Source organism: Carassius gibelio, chromosome A13 (genome assembly GCF_023724105.1).
Source record: "Carassius gibelio isolate Cgi1373 ecotype wild population from Czech Republic chromosome A13, carGib1.2-hapl.c, whole genome shotgun sequence".
In the NCBI taxonomy this organism is placed as follows: domain Eukaryota; kingdom Metazoa; phylum Chordata; class Actinopteri; order Cypriniformes; family Cyprinidae; genus Carassius; species Carassius gibelio.
In genome coordinates this window covers 5,561,052-5,583,002 of record NC_068383.1, presented here as the reverse complement: position 1 = coordinate 5,583,002, position 21,951 = coordinate 5,561,052, and the positions used below count along the sequence as shown (strand labels likewise).

Here is a 21,951-nt window from a genome sequence, read left to right as displayed (position 1 = left end):
CAATATTAAAAACTTGATTTTCTCCAAGGGGGTCTTTAACTTTTAATGTCCACAACAAAGTAATTCATAAAAAATGCATGTCCTCTACCAACATATTTGCATCTCATACTCAAACTAACATATAACAAATTTAATAAACACGTACAGCTGCTGCTTCCTTCAGATCTCTTAACAGCCTTTAAAAGTATCATAAAATCCTTGGCCGATTGTATTTGTTCCAGCAGCTCTTTCACAAGTGAAAGCCTCCTGCCCTTGTCATCTTTAGCAGAGGATCCGTCCTGTCCGTGTAAATGTCTGTGTAACTTGCAACCTTGTTTGATTTCTGTGCCATCATGACACCTGCATTCTGAGCCACTTACAGTACGAAATGTGAGGACATCATGTGTTGACACAATCAGAAGGAAGGGTTATAGGTCTCCTTCAGTGGGTTAGGTCATCATGACATAAATTGCATCTCTAGAGCGTGTTCAACAGTTACAATTCATACTGTCGCTCTCACCTGAATAGAATCTTAAGTCCTTGAATTATGGATCTGTGAGGAAAGTCAGCTGAAATTTGCACTGTAATTTACCCACAAACACACTCATGAACAGATTTAAAAGACAAGGGCAATTGAAACAGGAGCTATTACTGGAGTCTGACCTGCTGCTATAGAAACGTCCAAAAACATAATTCATCCCAAAAAATTATATTTTTTCTGTTGTTATAGCCAATTACTCATATGACCGTATGTTTTTAAAAAATAAATACATCTGTGAGCATGCATCAGTTTAATTTTATATTAATGCACAAAGTTGCTAGCTTACAATGAGCTACAGTAATTGGTGGATGAAATCATTTTTTTTCACCCCTTCTGATAATTTTCATAAACATGTAACAATTTGTTGAACATTAAAGTGATTTTAACACAATTAAATAGGTTAGAACTCAAGAACACTTCAGATTATTTTTCATTTATACAGTATCAAAGCATAAAACCTAAACTTAACTAAAAATTTAACACCAATTTAAAAACAAAAAACTTTCACAACAGCCATTTTGCTGCTTTACAAACACTATAGATGTGTATTTCCTGAAGCAAATACCAGTTCATTTTGTAGCATGGGGCAATACCATCTGAACAGGGAAAAATAAGCCATAATGTTATACCAGCCAGCATATAACTTATCATTTACAAAATCATTAAAAAAAATAATTACAAAATAAAATAAAAGATAATACGGGACGATGCTGATGCTTTGCCAAACCCTACAAAGATAGCCTTCAATACTCAATTAATACTTCAATTCAATAATACTCATCAACAGACAATTGGTGGAATATATCATATCGGTGACATCTAGGTCATTGATTTTTCTGAAAACCAGACCCTGTCTGTCACTTGCACAAACATACAAAAAATGACTGATAATACTCTCCGGCCCCTACAGAAAAGGTCATCATGTGTGTTAATTGGGTAGCATGAGTTCATGGATGTGTCCTGAATGTCACTGCACATCCGAAGATCTCATTAACTATAATGCTTGCAACACACACACTTTTCTACATAATACTAAACAGAAGGTGCGTAGTATGACTGCGTAGTATTCTTTTCACAACATTCTTTCTCACACAATTCAGAATTCAATGTAAAGACAGCTATATAAACTCCTAATTCAGAGAAGAAAAGTCAGAATTGTGAGGCACAACCTGCAATGACCTATTTTTGCTGCTATTCCATGGCAAAAAAAGATATAAAAATCACATTTTTCATTTCATAATTTCACATTTTTAATCCACAAATCAAGTCAAGACTAGCTGTGATGGTCATAGTGGAGTGATAAGCCAGATGGAATAGTTCAGTCTCATGGTTTTGAAGAACTGCAAATTATAGAGCAAACTAAGTTGGACCATCACCACTGTGACTATGTAAAATTATAAGACATTTTGAAATCTCAACTTTTTCTACATTACATAGTTCATTCGACATTTAAAATAGTATATGCGTGACAAAATAGAATTAGAATTTTGTACAAGCAGGCAGTTGTCTAATGATGTGTGTCATATACTGTAGGTTGCTAGTGTGAAACTGAATTGCCGCAAGACGATTCAGTGCTTTAGATTTCTTCCTCTTGTTTTGTTCTCCCTCTATGCCTCTCATTTACTACTAAAGATGAATATTTCATCAAATTTTTTATTTCAGGTCCAGTGAAACTCCACTTCTCCAGTCCTGTCAATGAAATCTTCTGCAAAAGAAAAAGGTGTCTCTATTCTTGTGGATCCAAGACGAAAGATGCCAGATCTTTCACATGCATTAAATCCTACAAGCCCAAATCTTCATGACAGATCAACTCATCAGATACTGTGGGTCCAGTTGTTTCTCTGAATCCTATCTCATGTCTATCCTCTCTCCCTCCCTCCAATCCATTTACCATTTAAAGTGTCCTGGCATCTTCCTGCAAATGTCAATTAATAGACAAATAGATTTCATCTCCTCTGCCGCACTCCTGCAGTCATGGGGAATGAATTTGACCTTTCTATTCTCTCCATGGTGATATTGTTTGATATGTTTTTTATTGTTTTTTTGGGGACTTGCAGAGATGTTTAACAGTGTGTGTTGCTTCTGGTTGTCCTTTCAGAATTTCACAAACCAATAATGTATTTCCCAGGCCCCATGGTACAAAATACTTGTTAAAGTGTGAAATGTGAGTCAATGGTTTGGCAAGTACAAAATAATAATAATAATAATACATTTAAAAAAGTTCAGAGTATCACCAGTGGCTGATAACTTTATAGAGAACTGAAACAATACATGGTTTAAATAAAATTATATGACCGATACATCACTGATATAAGAGACACTAAATTATTCAAATCAAAGATATAAACAGTAACATGAAAACATGCTGCTATCACATCTGCAAACTTTAGTCCTCTAACAAACCATAATGTGTCCATGTTTTGTGCCAGATGCCACGTCATTAGACAGGGACCGATTATCTCATATTTCTCATTTTTGAGTGCATTATCACAAACATGCAAGAATAAAATGCAAATATTTCAGCTGCCAAGTTGTTTTATCCAAGTTAATTTTGGATCTGGCAGTGCCCTTGTACACAGAAACTGAAAATTTTAAAAAGAGAGGCTTGATGAATAGTTTGGGCATGGCATAATTTTCAATTTTTTTGTTTTTTTATATTAATAGAGAACACGGAGGACATAACATCTGCTGCTCTTTAATACGGGTGCTTCTCAACAAATTAGAATGTCATGGAAAAGTTAATTTATTTCAGTAATTCAACTCAAATCATGGAACTTGTGTATTAAATAAATTCAATGCACACAGACTGAAGTAGACTGAGTGTTTGGTTCTTTTAATTGTGATGATATTGGATCACATTTAACAAAAACCCACGAATTTAAGATCTCAAAAAATTTGAATATGGTGACATGCCAATCAGCTAATCAACTCAAAACACCTGCAAAGTTTTCCTGAGCCTTCAAAATGGTCTCGGACAATCATTGACACCCTTCACAAGCAGTGTAAGTCACAAAAATTATTTGCAATTAAACTGGCTGTTCACAGAGTGCTGTATCCAAGCATGTTAACAGAAAGTTGCGTGGAACAAAAAAGTGTGGAAGAAAAAGATGCACAACCAACCAAGAGAACCGCAGCCTTTTGAGGATTGTCAAGCAAAATTCACAATGAATGGACTGAGGCTGGGATCAAGGCATCAAAAGCCACCACACACAGAAGTGTCAAGGAATTTGGCTCCAATTGTCGTATTCCTCTTAATGAGCCACTCCTGTACCAAAGACAACATCAGAGGCATCTTACCTGGGCTAGGGAGAAGAAAAAAAATTACTGTTGCCATTGGTCCAAAGTCCTTTTTTCAGATGATGGCAAGTTTTGTATTTCATTTGGAAACCAAAGTTCTAGAGTCTGGAAGAAGTGTGGAAAAGCTCACGGCCCAAGTTGCTTGAAGTCCAGTGTTACGTTTCCACAGTCTGTGATGATTTGGGGTGCAATGTCATCTGCTGGTGTTGGTCCATTGTGTTTTTTGAAAACCAAAATCACTGCACCTGTTTACCAATAAATCTTGGAGCACTTCATGCTTCCTTCTGCTGACCGGCTTTTTGAAGATGCTGATTTCATTTTTCAACCGGATTTGGCACCTGCCCACACTGCCAAAAGCACCAAAAGTTGGTTAAATGACCATGGTGTTGGTGTGCTTGACTGGCCAGCAAACTCACCAGACCTGAACCCCAGAGAGAATCTATAGGATATTGTCAAGAGGAAGATGAGAAACAAGACACCAAACAATGCAGATGAGCTGAAAACCACTGTAAAAGAAACCTGGGCTTCCATACCACCTCAGCAGTGCCACACACTGATCATCTCCATGCCTCGCCGAATTGAAGCAGTAATTAAATCCAAAGGAGACCCTACCAAGTATTGAGTACATGTACAGTAAATGAACATACATTCCAGAAGGCCAACAATTCACTAATTGTTTTTGTTGTTGTTGGTTTTATGAAGTATTCTAATTTGTTGAGATACTGTAGTGAATTGCTGGGTTTTTGTTAAATGTGAGCCAAAATCATAAAAATTAAAAGTACCAAAGACTTAGTCTACTTCAGTCTGTGAGCATTGAATTTATTTAATACACAAGTTCCACAATTTGAGTTGAATTAGTGATTTATGGAGAAGCACCTGTAAATAACTTGGAATCGCTGTTTCCTTATAAAAGTCCCGAAATTTGCCAGGTGTCTTTTTTAATTACATGATGTCATTATGTTTCTGTCCTGCTGCCAGCCAATCACTGCATTGCTGGTTGTGGTTTTGAGTATCGATAAATCTGCCCTTTTCGAGGAACACCAGAATGCGCAGTAATCTTAAAACAACATAATCCAGATATTTCAAGTTAGCTAAAGATCAATTATCATGATTAGAAGATCTGGCATCTTTCAAATCATCTCAGATGTATTTAGTGAGGTATGAAGTACGAGCACCCAGAAGCATCTACCTTCTAATAGCTTCCTGATCCGTGAGATTATAAGTGTTTCTGCACCTATTCTGATACCTTGACCTCAGTAACTAAGAAACAGAACAGCAGAGTGACTCATTAGATTTCCTACGCTTCCTTATCTTTCCTTTGCTATGTTCACCTTGGTCTTCGTCATTAATGTCATGTACGAACTAGAAAATTGAAATGCTTACATTTTGCTTTGTTTGTTTTTACCCTTGTCCTGACTCTTCTATTATAATAACCATAAAATCGCATCATATGTAAAATCCACTAAGCCTTCATGTTTTAGTCCTGAGTGGCATCTCAATCCACAGAAGTCTGAGTCACTCACAAAGCTCTGGTTGGAATGATTGACATCTTTGTCCTTTATTTGCCGTTTATGTTTGCCTTGGGAGCTATAATGTAATTTGCTTATAACATGAACAAAACACAACAATTCTGAAGCTTTTTTGCTGTAATTACAATATAGAGCCAATTGAAATCAAACCCTGCTGGAAATGACAAGGATGTTGTTGGAAATAAACCAGGCTGATACATTTTATTAGCACAGCAGTTGAAAAAAGCAGAATAAGCATTCATATTATTTAAAAGATGCATCTTACAAAGATACAAAACACTCACTAACACATTACATCCTTAATAATCTTTATTGACACATTCCCAATAGGTTTTATTTATTTAATGTGACATTGCCACTGAACTGTGCCATAAAGCTATTACAGTGAACTGCCCTGGAGGTTAACTGTCATGCTCAAGGCAACGCGGTCATAGCTAATGGATCACTCTTTCAATTAATTAAACCAACAAAGATCTGGTTACCAGCCCTACGTTCATCAAACTAAAGATCTACAAATATCATTCCAATGAACCAAACATCAGCTAAGATGTCTATCAGATGACATATTTTCCATTGGTTTCATTGTCTATATGACTAAAAAAAAACGCATTAGGAGAATAGCAGACCTGGTTTTTGTGAGATTGCATCTACTGCTCAGCAAACTCCATTTATATAACCAAAATGAGTAGTTTAGATTTTCAAGTGCACTTCACAGCAGGCAGCATTAAGAGTCTTATGTACTAGAAGTAGTAAAGGTTTGTCTGAACCATAAAACAGGAACTTACAGCCCAGATACTCCCTGAGAATTAAGTGGAACTGGCCTTTCCCTAAGACATACATGTATGTCATGACTCCGAATCAAAAACTCAAGAGTCAGTTGATTCATTCTGAATCCTTCGTTCACAGAGTTTGTCACAGTGTTTTTTTGTTTTTTTTATCAATAACAAGTTCCCATTATTAGCAGTAATAATTTACTATATTATTTTCCCAAATACAGTAGTGAAATACAGTAGTATGTAGGCCTATAGCCCTACTTAAATGAATTAGAACTGCATCACATTTGGGAAATGTTTATAGATAACCTTTTCCAGCCCTAATTCACTTACATTCATTTTGTAATATCAGTAATCACTATCAAATAAGGCTTTTCTCTTTTTAGTTTGTGGCATTTGCCTCGATTAAACTGTGGAGATGCCAAATCAAATCACGCCAGTGTAACTGGACAATTTCTTTAAAGAACAACGGTAGATAAATGCTTTGCAGGGTCACACTTTATTCCAGCCCATGAAGGAATAATATCCATTTAATTCTGACACCTTTAAGAGCACATTAAAAAACATGCTGCTGCTGGCAGAAGCATCCAATGTAGGGGAATGCCTAGAATGGGGCATAGTCAATCATAATCACCTCAATAAAATACATCTTACATGACATTCTGAACTTGGAGAACTGTAAACGGAGGGGTGAAAGATCAGAATGAATTATGATTATGGCATTGCTTCGATTCACAAGATAAATGATTTGGATGCATGTGTTTGAGCACTATGAGATAAAGCTTGTCATTTTAATAAAGAATCAATTCCAGTTTTAATTAGTTTCTCTCTTTTCCTCCTGCCCTAAATCTTGATCCGGCCATATAACGATTAACTTCAACAAATCACACAAACTCTCCCAGCATGATCAATGGACACACCAAGAGCTAAAACTGAAGAAAGGTGTCCAAATGCAAATAAAATAGCTTTTAGTCTCAAGTTCATGTCAAACATACTCTCACAAGTGTCCTAAAGGAAGCATGGATCCCAAAGCCAAATAATCATGAGCTCTTTCAGAACAACAATATAACAAGCACATCACGTATCCTGCTACACATATCAATGAGTGCTTTTTGGTTCCCACCGAAATTCTTACCTGGATCTGATGCCAGAGGATTGAGTTTTGCATTTCTCTCCATTTCCAGTCTTTCAATCAGTGCTGCCACACAGGAGCCACAGCGCCACCAAATGAAAATGTGAGGAACTGAACACACACACACACACACACACACACACAATAAGACATTAACGAGCTCAAATCACACAGCCAGAAATATAAATATCAAATGTGTATGTCATGTATGATTTATTAATTCAGAGCTGTGAGAAAACATATCAAATGTGTTCCCATTCACAAATGCATACGTGCTTTGAACCTGCTTTAAATATAAAAGAGATCAAAAGTTGAGGAAGAAATAAAAACATTGTCAAATGTTAAAAAAGCATGATCACAAGCCAGTAAATTCAATTTTAGTTTTAATCATATTTAATGGACACCTCAGAGCTGAGCTTTTCTGGGGGCATTTGATGAGAAATTGCTTCCGAGGTTCCAATTATATTTCAAATGACATTCAAATTAGGAATAATGAAAAATCCCCACAGTTTAAAGAAGAGCAGGAGGATGCAGTGACACTCAGAGAACTGTAAATGAAGACACACAGCAGGACAGCAGCTCAATAACTGTGCTTATCCACATTAAATTTAATTACAATTAATTTGACAGTTTTAATCTATTTTTAAACAACTTTGTTATTATGCTGCTGATGTCTCTGTCTTGACTTGCTTGATCAAATTTGAGTATTAAAAAGAAATGTGCTGTTATTTACTTTGCACATCAGTATAAATAATAGTCCTTTAAGCATCAGGAGAGAATTACTTTTTTAATTTTTATGTTTTAGACCTGTTTGCTTGCACATGAACTTTATTTCTCATTGTGCTTCATCTGAATCAAACTGCAGAGCAACTGTTTTGTCCAGTCACTAAGTATAAGAGCCGTTTGAGGGGAAGAGTTTTTGTGTGTGTGTGTGTGTGTGTTTCATGTGAGAGGTGGTTTATGGGTAATAGCAGACTTTTATGAGAGAGATGAAAAACACAAAGCAACCATTAGGGAGAATTGTAAGTCAGTGGAGAATTTGAAGCTTTCAGCAAAGCTTAATTTATCCATATTAACACAGGAGAAGACTGTTCATATAACTTACAGAGCAAAAAAGAACAGTCAAGTGTTCTGATGATGGAACATTTTATGCTTCTTAGACATTTTTATTCCATTAGACTTTTTACACGCATTAAATAAAGTTCTGAGATTTGGGACATTTGGGGTAAAATGTCAACTGAAAAGTAGCTTTAGAATTAACTTAATTGGATCTTATCAACAAAGAATGTCAGAAACATAAAATCATTACATAAAATGCAATTATTAATTCTGGACATTCAAGCAACGATTTAAAGTTTAAAATGAAATGATGATGGATGTGTTTCTTACAAACAGGCAGATGGACAGGAGTATTACTTGTAGATTATTATGTTGTTTTTATCAGCTGTTTGGATTCTCATTCTGACGGCACCCATTCACTACAGAGGACCAATTGTTCAGCAAGTGATATAATGCTACATTTTCTTAAAATATTATTTTACTGACTGCTCATTGCTAATTTAATGAATATATATATATATATATATATATATATATATATATATATATATATATATATGGTAAACTGCTCTGAAAGCTCAAAGTCTCATGGGAGTTGGTAGAGTTGCTTTGTGGCTCCCCCTGCTGATGTTCTGTTTCTGGCTCAGCAGGCTTATGTTTGGATCCATTGACTGTGTGAGAGAAATGCAGAGTCTGGCTCTCAAACCAGTGGAGAATGCTTTGGATTTCAGAGAGAAACTGCATGCCTCCGTAATTCTTGATCATTATGGAAAAATCTATTCAGACCTAAGGGAATAAAAATTCACAGATTTCAGTTCTTAGCATTATTATAAACACAGTTCCCATTAGTACCAATAGCATTTTAAAAATTCCTGAAATCCAGCACAGCTCTGATACTCATTCATTCATTCACTCATTCATTCATGCATTCATTCATTCATTTTCTTTGTATATAACTCAGTAATCTTAAGTAACAGGAATAATAAGTAATAATAATAATAATAATGAAGTTGGAGTCACACACCAATTTTAATGCTGTTTTTTCCAAGACTGCCTCCACAGAACTGGTGATGAGTAATGTTACTGTCTGTCTATCTGGTACACCTGAGGTGAGAAAATGAGATCCATCAGAAACACTGCAATGAAGAGAAACATGAAAGAAGCTCTGCTTCAAAACAGCAGGTCTGCCTTGCTGTCTAGAATTGAGCATTAGCTAATACACCACAAAGACAAATATTAGGTAAACATTCGGAGTGTGCCTTTGAATGAGGCCTTAAAATGCTGTTCTACACTGGCATCCTACTATAGGTTTAGAACAGCGATGGAGAGACTGGCATGAATACAGACTTAAAACTGTGATGAACCTCACACTGAATGGATCCTTCCACACTACAAAACAAATGAACCAAACTGAAATAACACGGGAACCAAGAGAAACAGAGAGAGAGAGGGGAACGGAAGGAGAGGGTGACAACAGCTAGCAAATATTTCCCAGCCCTGAGACACTGAAACCAATTAGGTGCAAAGAAACCAGAAAAAGCAGAACGCAGTGAGAGAAGTTGATTTACTGAGAGGCTGGAGGAAGGAAACACTGAACAGAGGAAAAGAGTTAGAGACATAATGGAACTCACAAGGCTGCAAAAAACGTCAATAATAAAGTAAAATGCAGCATAATTTCAACAGCTGAGTTGTATTTTAGAGTCAGGGATGTTTCCTGTGTAAATTTTTCTGTCTTTACTGTTATAAAAAGCTGCACAGCAATCAGAACTTGTTTAATTTAATGATGAAGTGACACTGACAAAATGTTTTTTCAGGTGTAATTTATCATGGTTGGTTTTAGATGAACAAAGAACAGATGTTAAAGTCTGCACCACCTACTAGCATTTAGACACATTGTGACTGTCCAGGTCAGGGGTTTCATAGTTTTTTTATCCCAAGGGCCCCTAAATATGACAATCCCATCACGAGCAGGGGCGGATCTACCGTGGTGGCATCTTAAAAGAAAGCCTTGCCACCCCTGCTGCCACCCCAGTTGGCAGCAACGAATTAAAGGTTATGGTCAATTAGAAAATTTACGAGCACGAATCTTTCGTGATTCGTGATCCCACTCCGAACTCCCGAACTGATTCAAATGATTTGCGATCCCCAAACTGACTCAAATGATTCGCGAACCCGCTACGAACTTCTGAACTGATTCAAATGATTCGCGAACCCGCTACGAACTCCTAAACTGACTCAAATGATTCGCGATCCCCATAACTGACTCAAATGATTCGCGATCCCGCTACGAACTTCCGAACTGACTCAAATGATTCGCGATCCCGCTCCGAACTCCCAAACTGACTCAAATGATTCGCGATCCCCATAACTGACTCAAATGATTCGCGATCCCGCTACGAACTCCCGAACTGATTCAAATGATTCGTGATCCCGCTACGAACTCCCGAACTGATTCAAATGATTCGCGATCCCCAAACTGACTCAAATGATTCGCGATCCCACTACGAACTCACGAACTGATTCAAATGATTCGCGATCCCCAAACTGACTCAAATGATTCGCTATCCCGCTCCGAACTCCCGAACTGACTCAAATTATTCGCGAAGTTCGCGAACCCGCTCCGAACTCTGACATATGTTCAGATATAAATGTAATTAAAAAAATAAATGAATAATTTTCGATTTTCAAATATTGCACCTGTCAAACATAGTCTATTTTGCTGTCAATACTGTTGACGGTGTCCTTTATCAGTAGGCTTTATATTTATGCTCAACATGAAGGGTAGAGTACATCAGCAATCCAGCGAAGAGAAAGGAAAACTAAAAGGAAAACTGAAAAAAAAAATTGTGCAATCTATCTATGAATGCATTAAATCTTATATTTGTATTTTAGCATGAAAAACACTACTGTGAATAAAGACCTTACAAATAAGAAGTATCAAGAAATTATTATGTTAATCACCAATAATCGTAGGACTGTTTCTTTTTTCTTTTCTTTTTTAAATGTGACCCTGCATCATCTCACAAGATGTTTTCTCTTCGTAGTTCAAGACACCAAGAGCTTTGCACTTCTGTATATCAAGGCAAAAGCAGCACACGGGTCACACCAAACAAGCATAAAAATAAATAAAGAGCCATATAAATAAATACTCTGCTACGGGTGCAACGACTGTAAGTTTCTTCAACTACTGGATATTTTGTGTGTGTGTGTTTTAGGATTCTTTGATGAATAGAAATTGTCTTTATTGTTACTTTTATACATTTAATGCATCCATGATGAATAAAAGTTTTATTCTAGTTTTTAAAAACTCTTAAAAAAAATCTTCTGAATGATATAATATTTAACTGAAATATTAACATAAACTGAAAAATGTATATGTAAAAAAGTAACTTAAAAATATAAACATTTCTGATTATTCCTTTGCAGCTGAGCCAGTGAAAATGTTGGCTGGGAAAGTGCAAATCTATACAGACCCGACTGAATCTTCAGGAAATAATCATTACTCTTCAGTCCAACATAACATTGTTAAAAAGCATGATGATTTCGTCTGACTGTCTGAATGCTTCAGGACTGATTTCTATAATCATGCCGAACACTAAAGTTAGTGAAGTTTCAGAAGCCACATGACAGTTTGTCAGCTGATAAGCCTCAATGATCAGTCAATTATTTCTGACAAGTTGTTCTCAGTGCTGTCGGCTGACACAGTGATTTATGGTGTGCCATTACCAGGATGGTCACAAACACAAGACTGCAGAAAAAGAACGGCAGTGTAAAGTCTAATACTTATAAACTGAAGATTCCTTTAAAGTATGCCCACTATATACAGACTAAACAAACACATCACCCACAAAGAACATGCACTTTGGACACATTGTAACTCCCATAATGAGGCATAAAATATGAACATCCCAAAGAACATACCACTGCTGGATTACATCCCACACCACATACCAAACCATCTATCAATTATTAACACATTAATAACCCTCTAAATTCACCAAACAAAGAAAAGACTTACTAGAGCTGATGACCTTCAAGCAACTTCTAAAGAAACTTTTTTTAATGAACGTGACTGCTGAGTTCAACCAGGACTGACACAACATGTCATTAGTGTTTTAATAAAGTCATTAAATCACATCTGATCTTATTTATTTTCTTAATCAGTAACATTGGTCTTATTGTGCATCTGTGAATTTTATTTCAAATAAAACAAAGGTTTGCTTTCATAATCATATCAGAATGTAACAGCTTCAGCAAATACCTGTAAATATGTGAAAAGGAAAACATTTAGAAATAATGTCTTTACAACGTTTTTAGAGGATATTTTTGCTTGCTGGGTATACTCTTTCATTCTGACACTCTCAAATAGTGAATATTTAACTGAAAATAAGGAATGAATATTTGTTGAAAACAACTGAGATGCTTAATATTTTTGTGGAAACATAAAACATTTTTTGATGATCCTTTGATGAATAGAGGGTCCTTGCAGTATACAAGCAGTAGTGTAATTACTTCATTTTTAACAGAAACTTGATTTCTGCACTGTGCTTGGCTTGTTTTTTTTTCTATTATTTAGAGTGTTATTTTGGTTCATATATTTTTCCCCCCTTACATTATTTGCATCGCTGTACAGACTGATTCATCTTAGTTACCTGTGTGTAGAAGTTCATCTTTCGTGGGCCTCTCGGAGGAGCTTGTAGCTGTTTCAGGATCGATCCATCAGGATTCTTCAGAACACCTGTGCAATTATACTGTAGCAAACATTGAAAAACTGCTGACACTTCATCATCAAGACAACTGTGTAAAAACATCTGAAAGAAAACTCAGGAGAAAAAGAAAATGCATGTGTCATAATTACATTATAATCATATTATAGCTCAGGATTTAATAAATCCCTAAAAGAGGTTGACAGGATGGACTTCAGGTCAAATTAATGCATCCTTGGTGAATAAATATTAATATATTTCAAAAAAGAAACATCTTCCTGAATTGTTATGTCTATTTTAAAGCTTGATAGTCACTATGAATTGTCATTGTCTTGAAAATATCTCTCAATACTTTTAAAATCAATGAGTTTGGAATAACATGAGGGTATAATGCAGAATTTGTGGGCGAACTATTCCTTTAACACAAGAAAAGACAAAGTGCTGTCTGCTGACAATCTGACAGTCCATAATAAATCCTGTGACTCTTTAAAAAAACTGCAGTTAGTTCTCTAATATGACATTTTGCCCAGTTCAACCTTGCAAGTCTGTTAAAAAAAAAAACCTGAGTTAAGTCTTTACGATTTGCGCCTCTCAGCAAAATGTCCTAAAGGAGTGTATGCTGGAATCCTATTGGAATTTCTATCATAATTTGGGAATCAGTAGTACAGGATCCTAACGGGATTTTTCCCCAAAACATAGACTATTGTAATTACCCATAGTATAAAATGTCATATATAGGATTAGGAAAGTAATTTAAACTAAATCTTTTAGGATTTTAAGAGATTCCCTTCTGTAGGCTATTCCAACATTGTTCTAATTCTACAAAAGTCTCGTGTGGGAATTTTGGTTTATCCAGGATGCCCTTGTATTCTTGTAGGATTTATTTGATCCCTTTATGATGGGTGGAAAATTGGTCCTGTAGTATAAATGAGATAGAAAGGCACACATCCATCCAAGACCCATTATTATTATTTTCTTTTTCCAGAGTTCGAGATGATGAGTCTATGATTTTACCAAAACTTTTAATAATAATAATAATTCCTTATATTTATATAGCGCTTTACATGGTCAGGGGGTATCTCCTCATCCACCACCAGTGGATGTTAATCATTTTCCATTTCTTACAGTTGTTCTAAAAGAACACACACATGTTCATTAAAACTAGAAATGCCTCTTTTATCTGACCAGACGCTCTCCTGGAGCCCCGAGTCTGTTTTTGTTCATTCACTCGTATTTGTGTCTGTAGTTTTAACCTACTCAGGTTACTGAATGGTTCGTGATGAAACCACGCAGTTTACCATTTGCATTCGCAGTGGTTGCGTCGATCTTGTTATGCGTCGTGACGCAGGCATGCGGTGCAACAATCCAATCTAGTGTTCTCACACATTGGGTTCTAGTGTTACGTCTGCAATAAACCAATTTAATTGTAGTTTTATAATTTCGACTCCACTCATGGTTTTAACAAAGTAACGCACACTTGAAACTCTGTTTTTAAATTAAAGTCACTAATCAGCAATAATTACATTTCATTCAAGCAACACAAACTGTGAAATTGTGAGCATTCCATTAATGTTTACAATGATTGTTGTGCTTGGATGAATCAAGCTCTCACAAAATAACTTTGAAACTGTTTATTTAACATCAAACTTGTACAGTGTACTTTTCTGAGAGAGAAAAATAATAATTTCACAGAAAAGACAAGGTCATCAAAACCTGATTTTGCTCTGTGCAACATTTTGTTGTTATATAAATAGACCCTCACCTCCACAAGTACATCTGAATGACAAGAGACAAAATCCTCCTAATTATATTTTAAATTACAAAACAGTACCTGTCAGATTATGTGACTATGATTCAAAAAATATAGATATAGAAGAAAGCAACTTTAAATATATTTAATGTCAGTAAGGTCACATGTGAAGTTTGAGAGCAGGTCTGAGAGCAGGTGAAAGAGGCTCAGGCCTCCTTGTGTTTTAAGATCAGAGGACCAACGTTGTCTCCCGTCTCCTGATTGTGTTTAGCATGTGCACCATCACAGTATGGAAACTGTAAGAGACCAAAAACAATTTAATTAAAGATGTGTCATGGCAAGTTTGATGCTAAAAACCACTGAATCATATCCTGTGACCAATAAGTGACCACACATGTATTAGTAGTGCAATCTTGGAGAAGTTATTTTTATTATTATTTTATTTCAGATAGGATTCAAATACCGCAGGTCAAAAGTGATAGTTCAGAATTTCACAATGTTACAAAAGATTTCTATTTAATTTAACAAATAAAGGCTGTTCTTTTGAGATATGTATTAAATCAAAGAATCCTGAAACAAAATCACAGTGTCCACAAAATATTAATCAGCACAGGTGTTTTGAATATTAACAATAAGAACAAATGTCTGTTGAGCAGCAAATCAGCATATTAGAATGGTTCCTGAAGGATCATCTGACACTGAAGATTGGAGTAATAAGGATACTAAAAAATTCAGCATTGTCTCACAGGAATAATTTATATTTTAAAATATATCACAATAGTACACAGCTATTGTAAGCTGTAATAATATTAAACAATATTTCTGTTTTTATCAGCCTTGGTGATCATAAGAAACATCTTTCAAAACTTATTGATGCTCAACTTCTATTTTCTTTGAATGAAATGGATGTTTTCCCCTTCAGCTGCCTTTAAGATTACAGGTCAGAATAGCCACTAGTGATGTTTCCATGAAAAATTCAGGTGATTGGCTAAAAATTTCAGGAACTGAAAACCCACAAGCAAAGATGATGACTGCTTCCAAAATATTTGGAAAAAAAAATTTGGACATACTATTATTCACATTGATAAACACTCCCCTTGTACCAATCACACCCAACCTTACATGAATTATATGTACAAAACAAACATTTCTCCTGATTTCATGAGGGTTAGATTCAGATTCTGGCATCTGCAAGGCATTTTATTTTCAGTTTCTGCAGGAGTAACCATCTCTACTGCAATTTGCAAAATGAACGTCTATAAACATACAAAAACTCACTTTTCTGATGTAACTGTTTCTCAAATTTTATTGTTGACTCAAAGTAAAAAAAAATTCCTAGTGTCTTAGAATTTTCCATTAAGCTCTTTCTTACCTTTTTGGATCTCCAGCACCTACAGTACACAGCTTTGTCACCCAGGTCCTCAATGTCGAACGCATGCACCACTTTGGGGTTGTCTTTCTGCAGATCAAGGTTGACCTTTGGCTTATCACATTTGCTTTTGCTGAAGAATGTTTTGTAGATGAGGATTCCCACTGCTGCAGCTCCAAATGTCACAGACACTGCAGTGATGATCTCAGCTGAAGGAGGGCAGAAGACTTTACCATACAGAGCCTTTTACTCTAGTAACATCATCACAGTCTAAATCAGTCTAAATGACCCATTTTTAGAAATGCATTTATACATTTAAGTAATAATTTGTTACTTAAATATACAAAAATAAATACTTAAAAAAAGAATATCATTATACTAAAATTGCTATTATTAATATAGCATTAATATTGTTACTTAAAATAAAAACTAAAGATAATAAATATTCTCCAGTAACATCACATTGACAGATCTACTGTTTGAACCATTAAACGTTGAATGTGCATTAAATAAATTATCATATAAGCTAAATCCATGTCATTTAAACCAAATGTAATTAATAGAAACCTGATAAGAACCGAGATGGTCTATTAGATTCTCAACGATGCAGCGAGCAAAAGAGCACAAATGGAGACATTCAGAGACGCTCGCTTAGATATAATTAACAATCTGCAGATGTGTTTGTGCACAACATCTTCATTGTTTCCGTTTATTTCAGTAGTTTCGATTAAATTACTGCTAAACTCCGACCATAAACACATGCAGCGTGAGCAAAACAGAACAGTTGCCTTAAAAAACACATTTATATGAATCTTTCATGGATCTTTACCTTTATGGAAAGATTTGGACGCGCTCATGGTGAATTCTTATTGTTTGTATTATGATTATTTTTGCTCATAATTTGAAGATCTTCAATCGTCCTCAAGACCAAAAAGGAGAGTTAAAGCTAATTAACTTTGCGCTGTATTTACGCAGAAAGCGAGTTATAAAGCCATAGACATCATATAAGTAGACGCCCTATTGGCCGCTGGGCGACGAGATTTGCGGCCGCCATCTTGAACCGGTCGTACTCCTAGTTTCGTTGCGTAGCAGCAGTTAAGATGCCAGAGCACTGTGCAGCATTTTCCTGTTCTAATCGGCGGAGCATCGCAAGTACGGCTCGGGATTACTTTTCACAAGTAAGACTTAACATTACTATTGTACTATTGATTGTAGTTTGTCCTTAAATCCAGAGAATTGAGAAGGAGCAAGGATCTTTGATAGTACTGTACTGAAATCGTAGCTAGCTAACATTAGTTAGACTATGTATCCCAACTCAAGTGTTTCTCACATAACTTACTATTACTATTCAGATCAGAAAGAAGTTCGAAAAAACAAATGTTAGATGCACGAAACTTACTTTTAGCGTTAGGTAACGTTAAGTGCCTAATACCAACACAATCCAATCTGAGTACATACATTGTTCGACATAACATAACTGTTATTTGTGTCAGCGCACGTGATATCAGCAAGTAATGTATATTAAGGTTGCTTTGTTCATATTTTCTCTGTTCTTTATAGTGTATTTGAGTACTGTGTAAAGCGCTAATAAATGCATAATTTGTATTCTTATTATAAGGTGCTGAGAGCTGCAGAGAGGGTGATCCGCCAAGCTTCAGCAATACAAGCTCCTCAGGTGTCAACAGTCACAGAAGAGAGAGTGTGTGTGTGTGTGTGTGTGTGTGAGAGAGAGAGAGAGAGAGAGAACCAGTGTATATGTCACAAATTATAATAAATTGTTTCTTCAACTTATTAAATATCTTATTTTACTGCAACTATCTGTTTCTGCTTCTTTATCATATTTATAGTGTGTGATTTATAAATATTCTACCTCACATATTTATATTTTGGGCGTCTGGTCATTTATATCTTCTATCAGAATAGAATATGTAACTGTAAAGCCTATTATGAATATTAAAATACGCCGAATCATGTGTCCTATATCATAGCTGCATGAATGACCTTTGCAGCAAAAAAATCCGCGTCAAAATCAGTTACGTATTCAGTGAGCTATGATTAATTTAATGCGCTGACAGCTCATTGCACCTGGCAAACAAGTTGCACTGAGTGGAGCTGGCGACCGGTCCAAGATGGCGGCTCCACGGCTCGTTCGTGCCAATAGGCAGTAGCGTTCGTTGGGGCGTCTACCTATATGATGTCTATGTATAAAGCAACTCAATGACTTTTACTTTGACTTTACGGTTGGTCATGTGCTCGGTGAAGGTTGAACTGAGTGTGATTATATTTTACAGGTCAATAAGAGCGTTAAAACCAAAAGAAAAGTGTATGTGATATTTTTAAGGGTAACAGCGATTTATATAAAATTATTTATTTATTAGCGATTTATTTAAACGTTCTTAAGGTTTTTCAAATTAATTCATATTTTAATTTCCCACCATTCTCATACGGTGGACGTGGGTTGTTTAAAATGTTACATGGAGCTCCAAATATTTATAAAACTACATTTATGGTTACAATTCTGGGTTGAAAGTCATGACTGTAAGCCAATGATCTTTTGTGTGGGTGTGACTTTTCAAAACCATTCATAAAAATAATACTCTTATTTTGAAGTAGTGTAACAGGAAGTGGTGTAATCTGAAGTCCGAACCGAGTTTGAAACATTCGAAAGAGGAAGGGTTTGGTGTCCCGAAAGAAAAAACAGCTCATGACATGCTGACTAGTTGATGTATTGAGACAATAACTGCTGGTTTTCTAGTATTATGACATAAAGAAAATAATAATAGTAGTAGTATAATTTATTTATATATATGTGTGTGTGTGTGTGTAGGTGTGTAGAGGGATCAGGAGTTTCTTATGCTCATCAAGGCTGCATTTATTTGATAAAAAAATACAGGAAGAAATGTTTCATATTGTGAAATATTATTATGATGTAAAATAACGTTTTTCTATTTTAATATACATTAAAATCTATTTTATTCATATGATGCAAACTGAATTTTCAGCATCATTACTCCAGTCTTCAGTGTCACATGATCCTTCAGAAATCATGCTGATTTATTATCAGTGCTGGAAACTGTTGTGCTGCTTAATATATATATATATATATATATATATATATATATATATATATATATATATATATATATATATATATATATTTTATTCTTTGATGAATAAAAACTTTTACTCCACAAGGATGTGTTACATTAATAAGAAGTGATAGCAAATATTTATATTGTTAGAAAAAGAGTATCGCAATTTCCAAAAAAATATTTGGCAGCACAACTGTTGCCAATATTGATAATTATAATAATATATCAGCATATTAGAATGATTTTTTTTAAGGATCACTTTACTTTTTGAGTAATGGCTGATGGAAATCAGCTTTGCATCACAAAAATAAATTATATTTTAAAGGATTTTAAAATAGAAACCATTATTTTATATTTCAATATAATTTTGCAAGATTCTTTTTTTTCTGTAAATCAAATAAATGCAGCCTTGATGAGCATAAGAGACTACTTTAAAAAACAATGCAAGTCTTACTGATCCCAAACTTTTGATCGGTAGTGTATATATATATATATATATATATATATATATATATATATATATATATATATTTATCCATGATCAATATAATTTATTTAATTATGTTTAAAGTTTTGATATAATAACAATATTCCCTCCTGGACTGAGATTGTACCGTTTGTGTCTCGGTACAAGAGTGTCTGTTTTTTCGTTTAGTTTTTTTAACCAATCATATGAATGCCCAAAGACATACGTCACCTACCCATGATTATTTTATTCCACAAATTAAATAATTTTTCAGGTATTGGCAAATATTAATATTTCTTATCAATAATTCCAATAATTTAGTATTTTTAACATCTTAATAATGCAGTTATAATCTGAAAATAAAATTCATACAATACAGATTAATGTACCTTGAAGAGAGTTGGATAGCTGATGTATTGTATCCTGTTAATTATGCTAAATGAACATTAAAACGGTATTAATAAAGCATTTGCATAATGACCGTTACGTGATGGATTGTGGTTAAAATATTTGGTAGGACATGAACAGCTTCAAGTAGAAAATCCGGATTGTCATCCGGTGATTACAAGAAAGTATCATTTGCCTGGACATGTGACCCCAACATTATTGTCATTGTAAGAGAGGACCACCCTTTTATAGATTAAAACAGTTGCTGATATAAGACTTCATCATATTTTTCTGACAAATTTTCTTTACAAATTGAAAAAAAAAAAACCCTTGTTGCATCTTTAGGTTCACATATGTAGATATCATCTCAGTTCAAGTAAAACGTCATTCAGATTTAGTACACTAGGTAGAGTGTAGTCTGGAGTCACAGAGCCCTGTGGGAGAGATTTACGGTCACTGTTTATCCACACAGTGGCCCGTACCCCTGCATCAATGCCTCCCTGGATATCGGTACTGAGAGAATCTCCCACCATGACGCAGTCCTGTGGCTGGACTCCTGCAGACTCAAAGCAGTGAGTGAAGATGGAGCGTGCCGGTTTCTCCTCAGGATGATCTCCTCCGACTACCACCAAACTAAAGAGACCCTTACATCCCACTGCTTCGATCTTCTCCCACTGCGTCTGAGTATCGCCGTTGGTAATCAGAAGTAGTTTGTAGTTCTTCTGCAGTTCCTCCAGGAGAGATCGAACCTCAGGAGTAAGAGTCAGCACCCGTAACCTTGTGTTCTTCCATGTGTAGTAGCAGCTGCTGGCCAGAGCCGGATCAGGATCTGTGCCCTGCGTCTCCTGAAGGGCTTCACACCAGTGATGGATCCTCACATCATCTATTGTTTTTCCTTCTGATGGGTCAAATGATTCATGGAGAAGCTTTCGTAAAAAGTGATCACAGATGTCTTTGATGTGGCTCTCCGGCACATGCATTGACTTCAGCAGCTCACACACCTATAAAAAAAGAAAAGAAAATAACATAATGTAAATCATAATATACATATATATATATAATATTTATATATATATATATATCTTTTATAAACAAAAACAGGACAGTTTGGAGTTTTGGAGAACAGTTATCAGCATTCTCAGTGGTAGAGCATTGCTTTAACAGCGCAAACGGTCGTGGGTTCAATTCCCAGTGAATACAAATACTAATAGACTGAATGCACTGTAAGTCGCTTTGGACAAAAGCGCCTGCTAAATGTAGGTAACGTTACGTCCAATAATACTATGGCATGTGTCCAAAACCATGGTAACACAATGGCACTTCAATACAGTGTATGCCTCAAAGTATGTCAAATAATACCATGACACAAGCCCAATAACTATGGCAATACCACACTATTGTCAACCGTTCTTTAAAGTGTTTTTCAGCTTTTTTCGAATTCCTTCATTTACCTTCTGAATGGCAATTCGTCCTGCACCGGCTGTATCGACCAGCGTGTTGTCGAAGTCAAATATAATCGATGAAACTGCTCGCCTTTCCATCGTATTCCACAGCCACGTATGATACTAACAACACATCCGAACACGCGGAACTCCGGCTACTGACGTCAGGCAGGTGTTGTGATGCAACGCTCACATTGCATTCTGGGAAATGTAGTTCCCGATTTAAAAAAATAGTGGGGATTATATGACAGGGCTGTAATGATATGTAGTTTTTAAACGCTAAGATGAGCTTGTTAGGTTCAGTTTCATAACACAGGCATCAGACTTCTTGTTTCTACATTTTTTTCGAGCAACTAAGGTTGTCAAATAAAATACTTCACAGAAAAATACTCTAATTTCATTCCTATTCTATTTGTATAAAAGTAATAC

The 21,951-nt window shown here is 35.4% G+C and overlaps 2 protein-coding genes and 2 long non-coding RNA genes across 5 annotated transcripts in view; 1 reads left to right on the top strand and 3 right to left on the bottom strand.

Annotated features, from left to right (window-relative positions):
- LOC128025959 (uncharacterized) overlaps positions 1 to 7,352 on the bottom strand; it is a 41,553-nt gene extending 34,201 nt beyond the window's left edge. For both annotated transcript variants that reach the window (XR_008186303.1, XR_008186302.1), the window contains exon 1: positions 7,255 to 7,352. This is a non-coding gene — a long non-coding RNA (uncharacterized LOC128025959). The remainder of the gene's footprint in view (positions 1 to 7,254) is intronic.
- Positions 7,353 to 14,632: 7,280 nt separating this feature from the next.
- LOC128025956 (CDGSH iron-sulfur domain-containing protein 1) lies at positions 14,633 to 17,132 on the bottom strand. Its single transcript, XM_052612601.1, has 3 exons — positions 16,965 to 17,132; positions 16,139 to 16,344; positions 14,633 to 15,062 (listed from the first exon to the last, which is right to left on the bottom strand). The coding sequence occupies exons 1-3, from the start codon at positions 16,990 to 16,992 to the stop codon at positions 14,973 to 14,975; spliced, it is 324 nt and encodes a 107-aa protein (XP_052468561.1). The 5' UTR covers positions 16,993 to 17,132; the 3' UTR covers positions 14,633 to 14,972.
- A 5-nt stretch (positions 17,133 to 17,137) lies between these two features.
- LOC128025960 (uncharacterized) lies at positions 17,138 to 17,949 on the top strand. Its single transcript, XR_008186304.1, has 2 exons — positions 17,138 to 17,313; positions 17,754 to 17,949. It is a non-coding gene; the product is annotated as an uncharacterized LOC128025960 (long non-coding RNA).
- A 1,971-nt stretch (positions 17,950 to 19,920) lies between these two features.
- Positions 19,921 to 21,697, bottom strand: LOC128025955 (N-acylneuraminate-9-phosphatase). Its single transcript, XM_052612599.1, has 2 exons — positions 21,532 to 21,697; positions 19,921 to 21,081 (listed from the first exon to the last, which is right to left on the bottom strand). Exons 1-2 carry the CDS (start codon positions 21,619 to 21,621, stop codon positions 20,443 to 20,445), a joined length of 729 nt encoding a protein of 242 aa, XP_052468559.1. The 5' UTR covers positions 21,622 to 21,697; the 3' UTR covers positions 19,921 to 20,442.
- Positions 21,698 to 21,951: the final 254 nt, after the last annotated feature.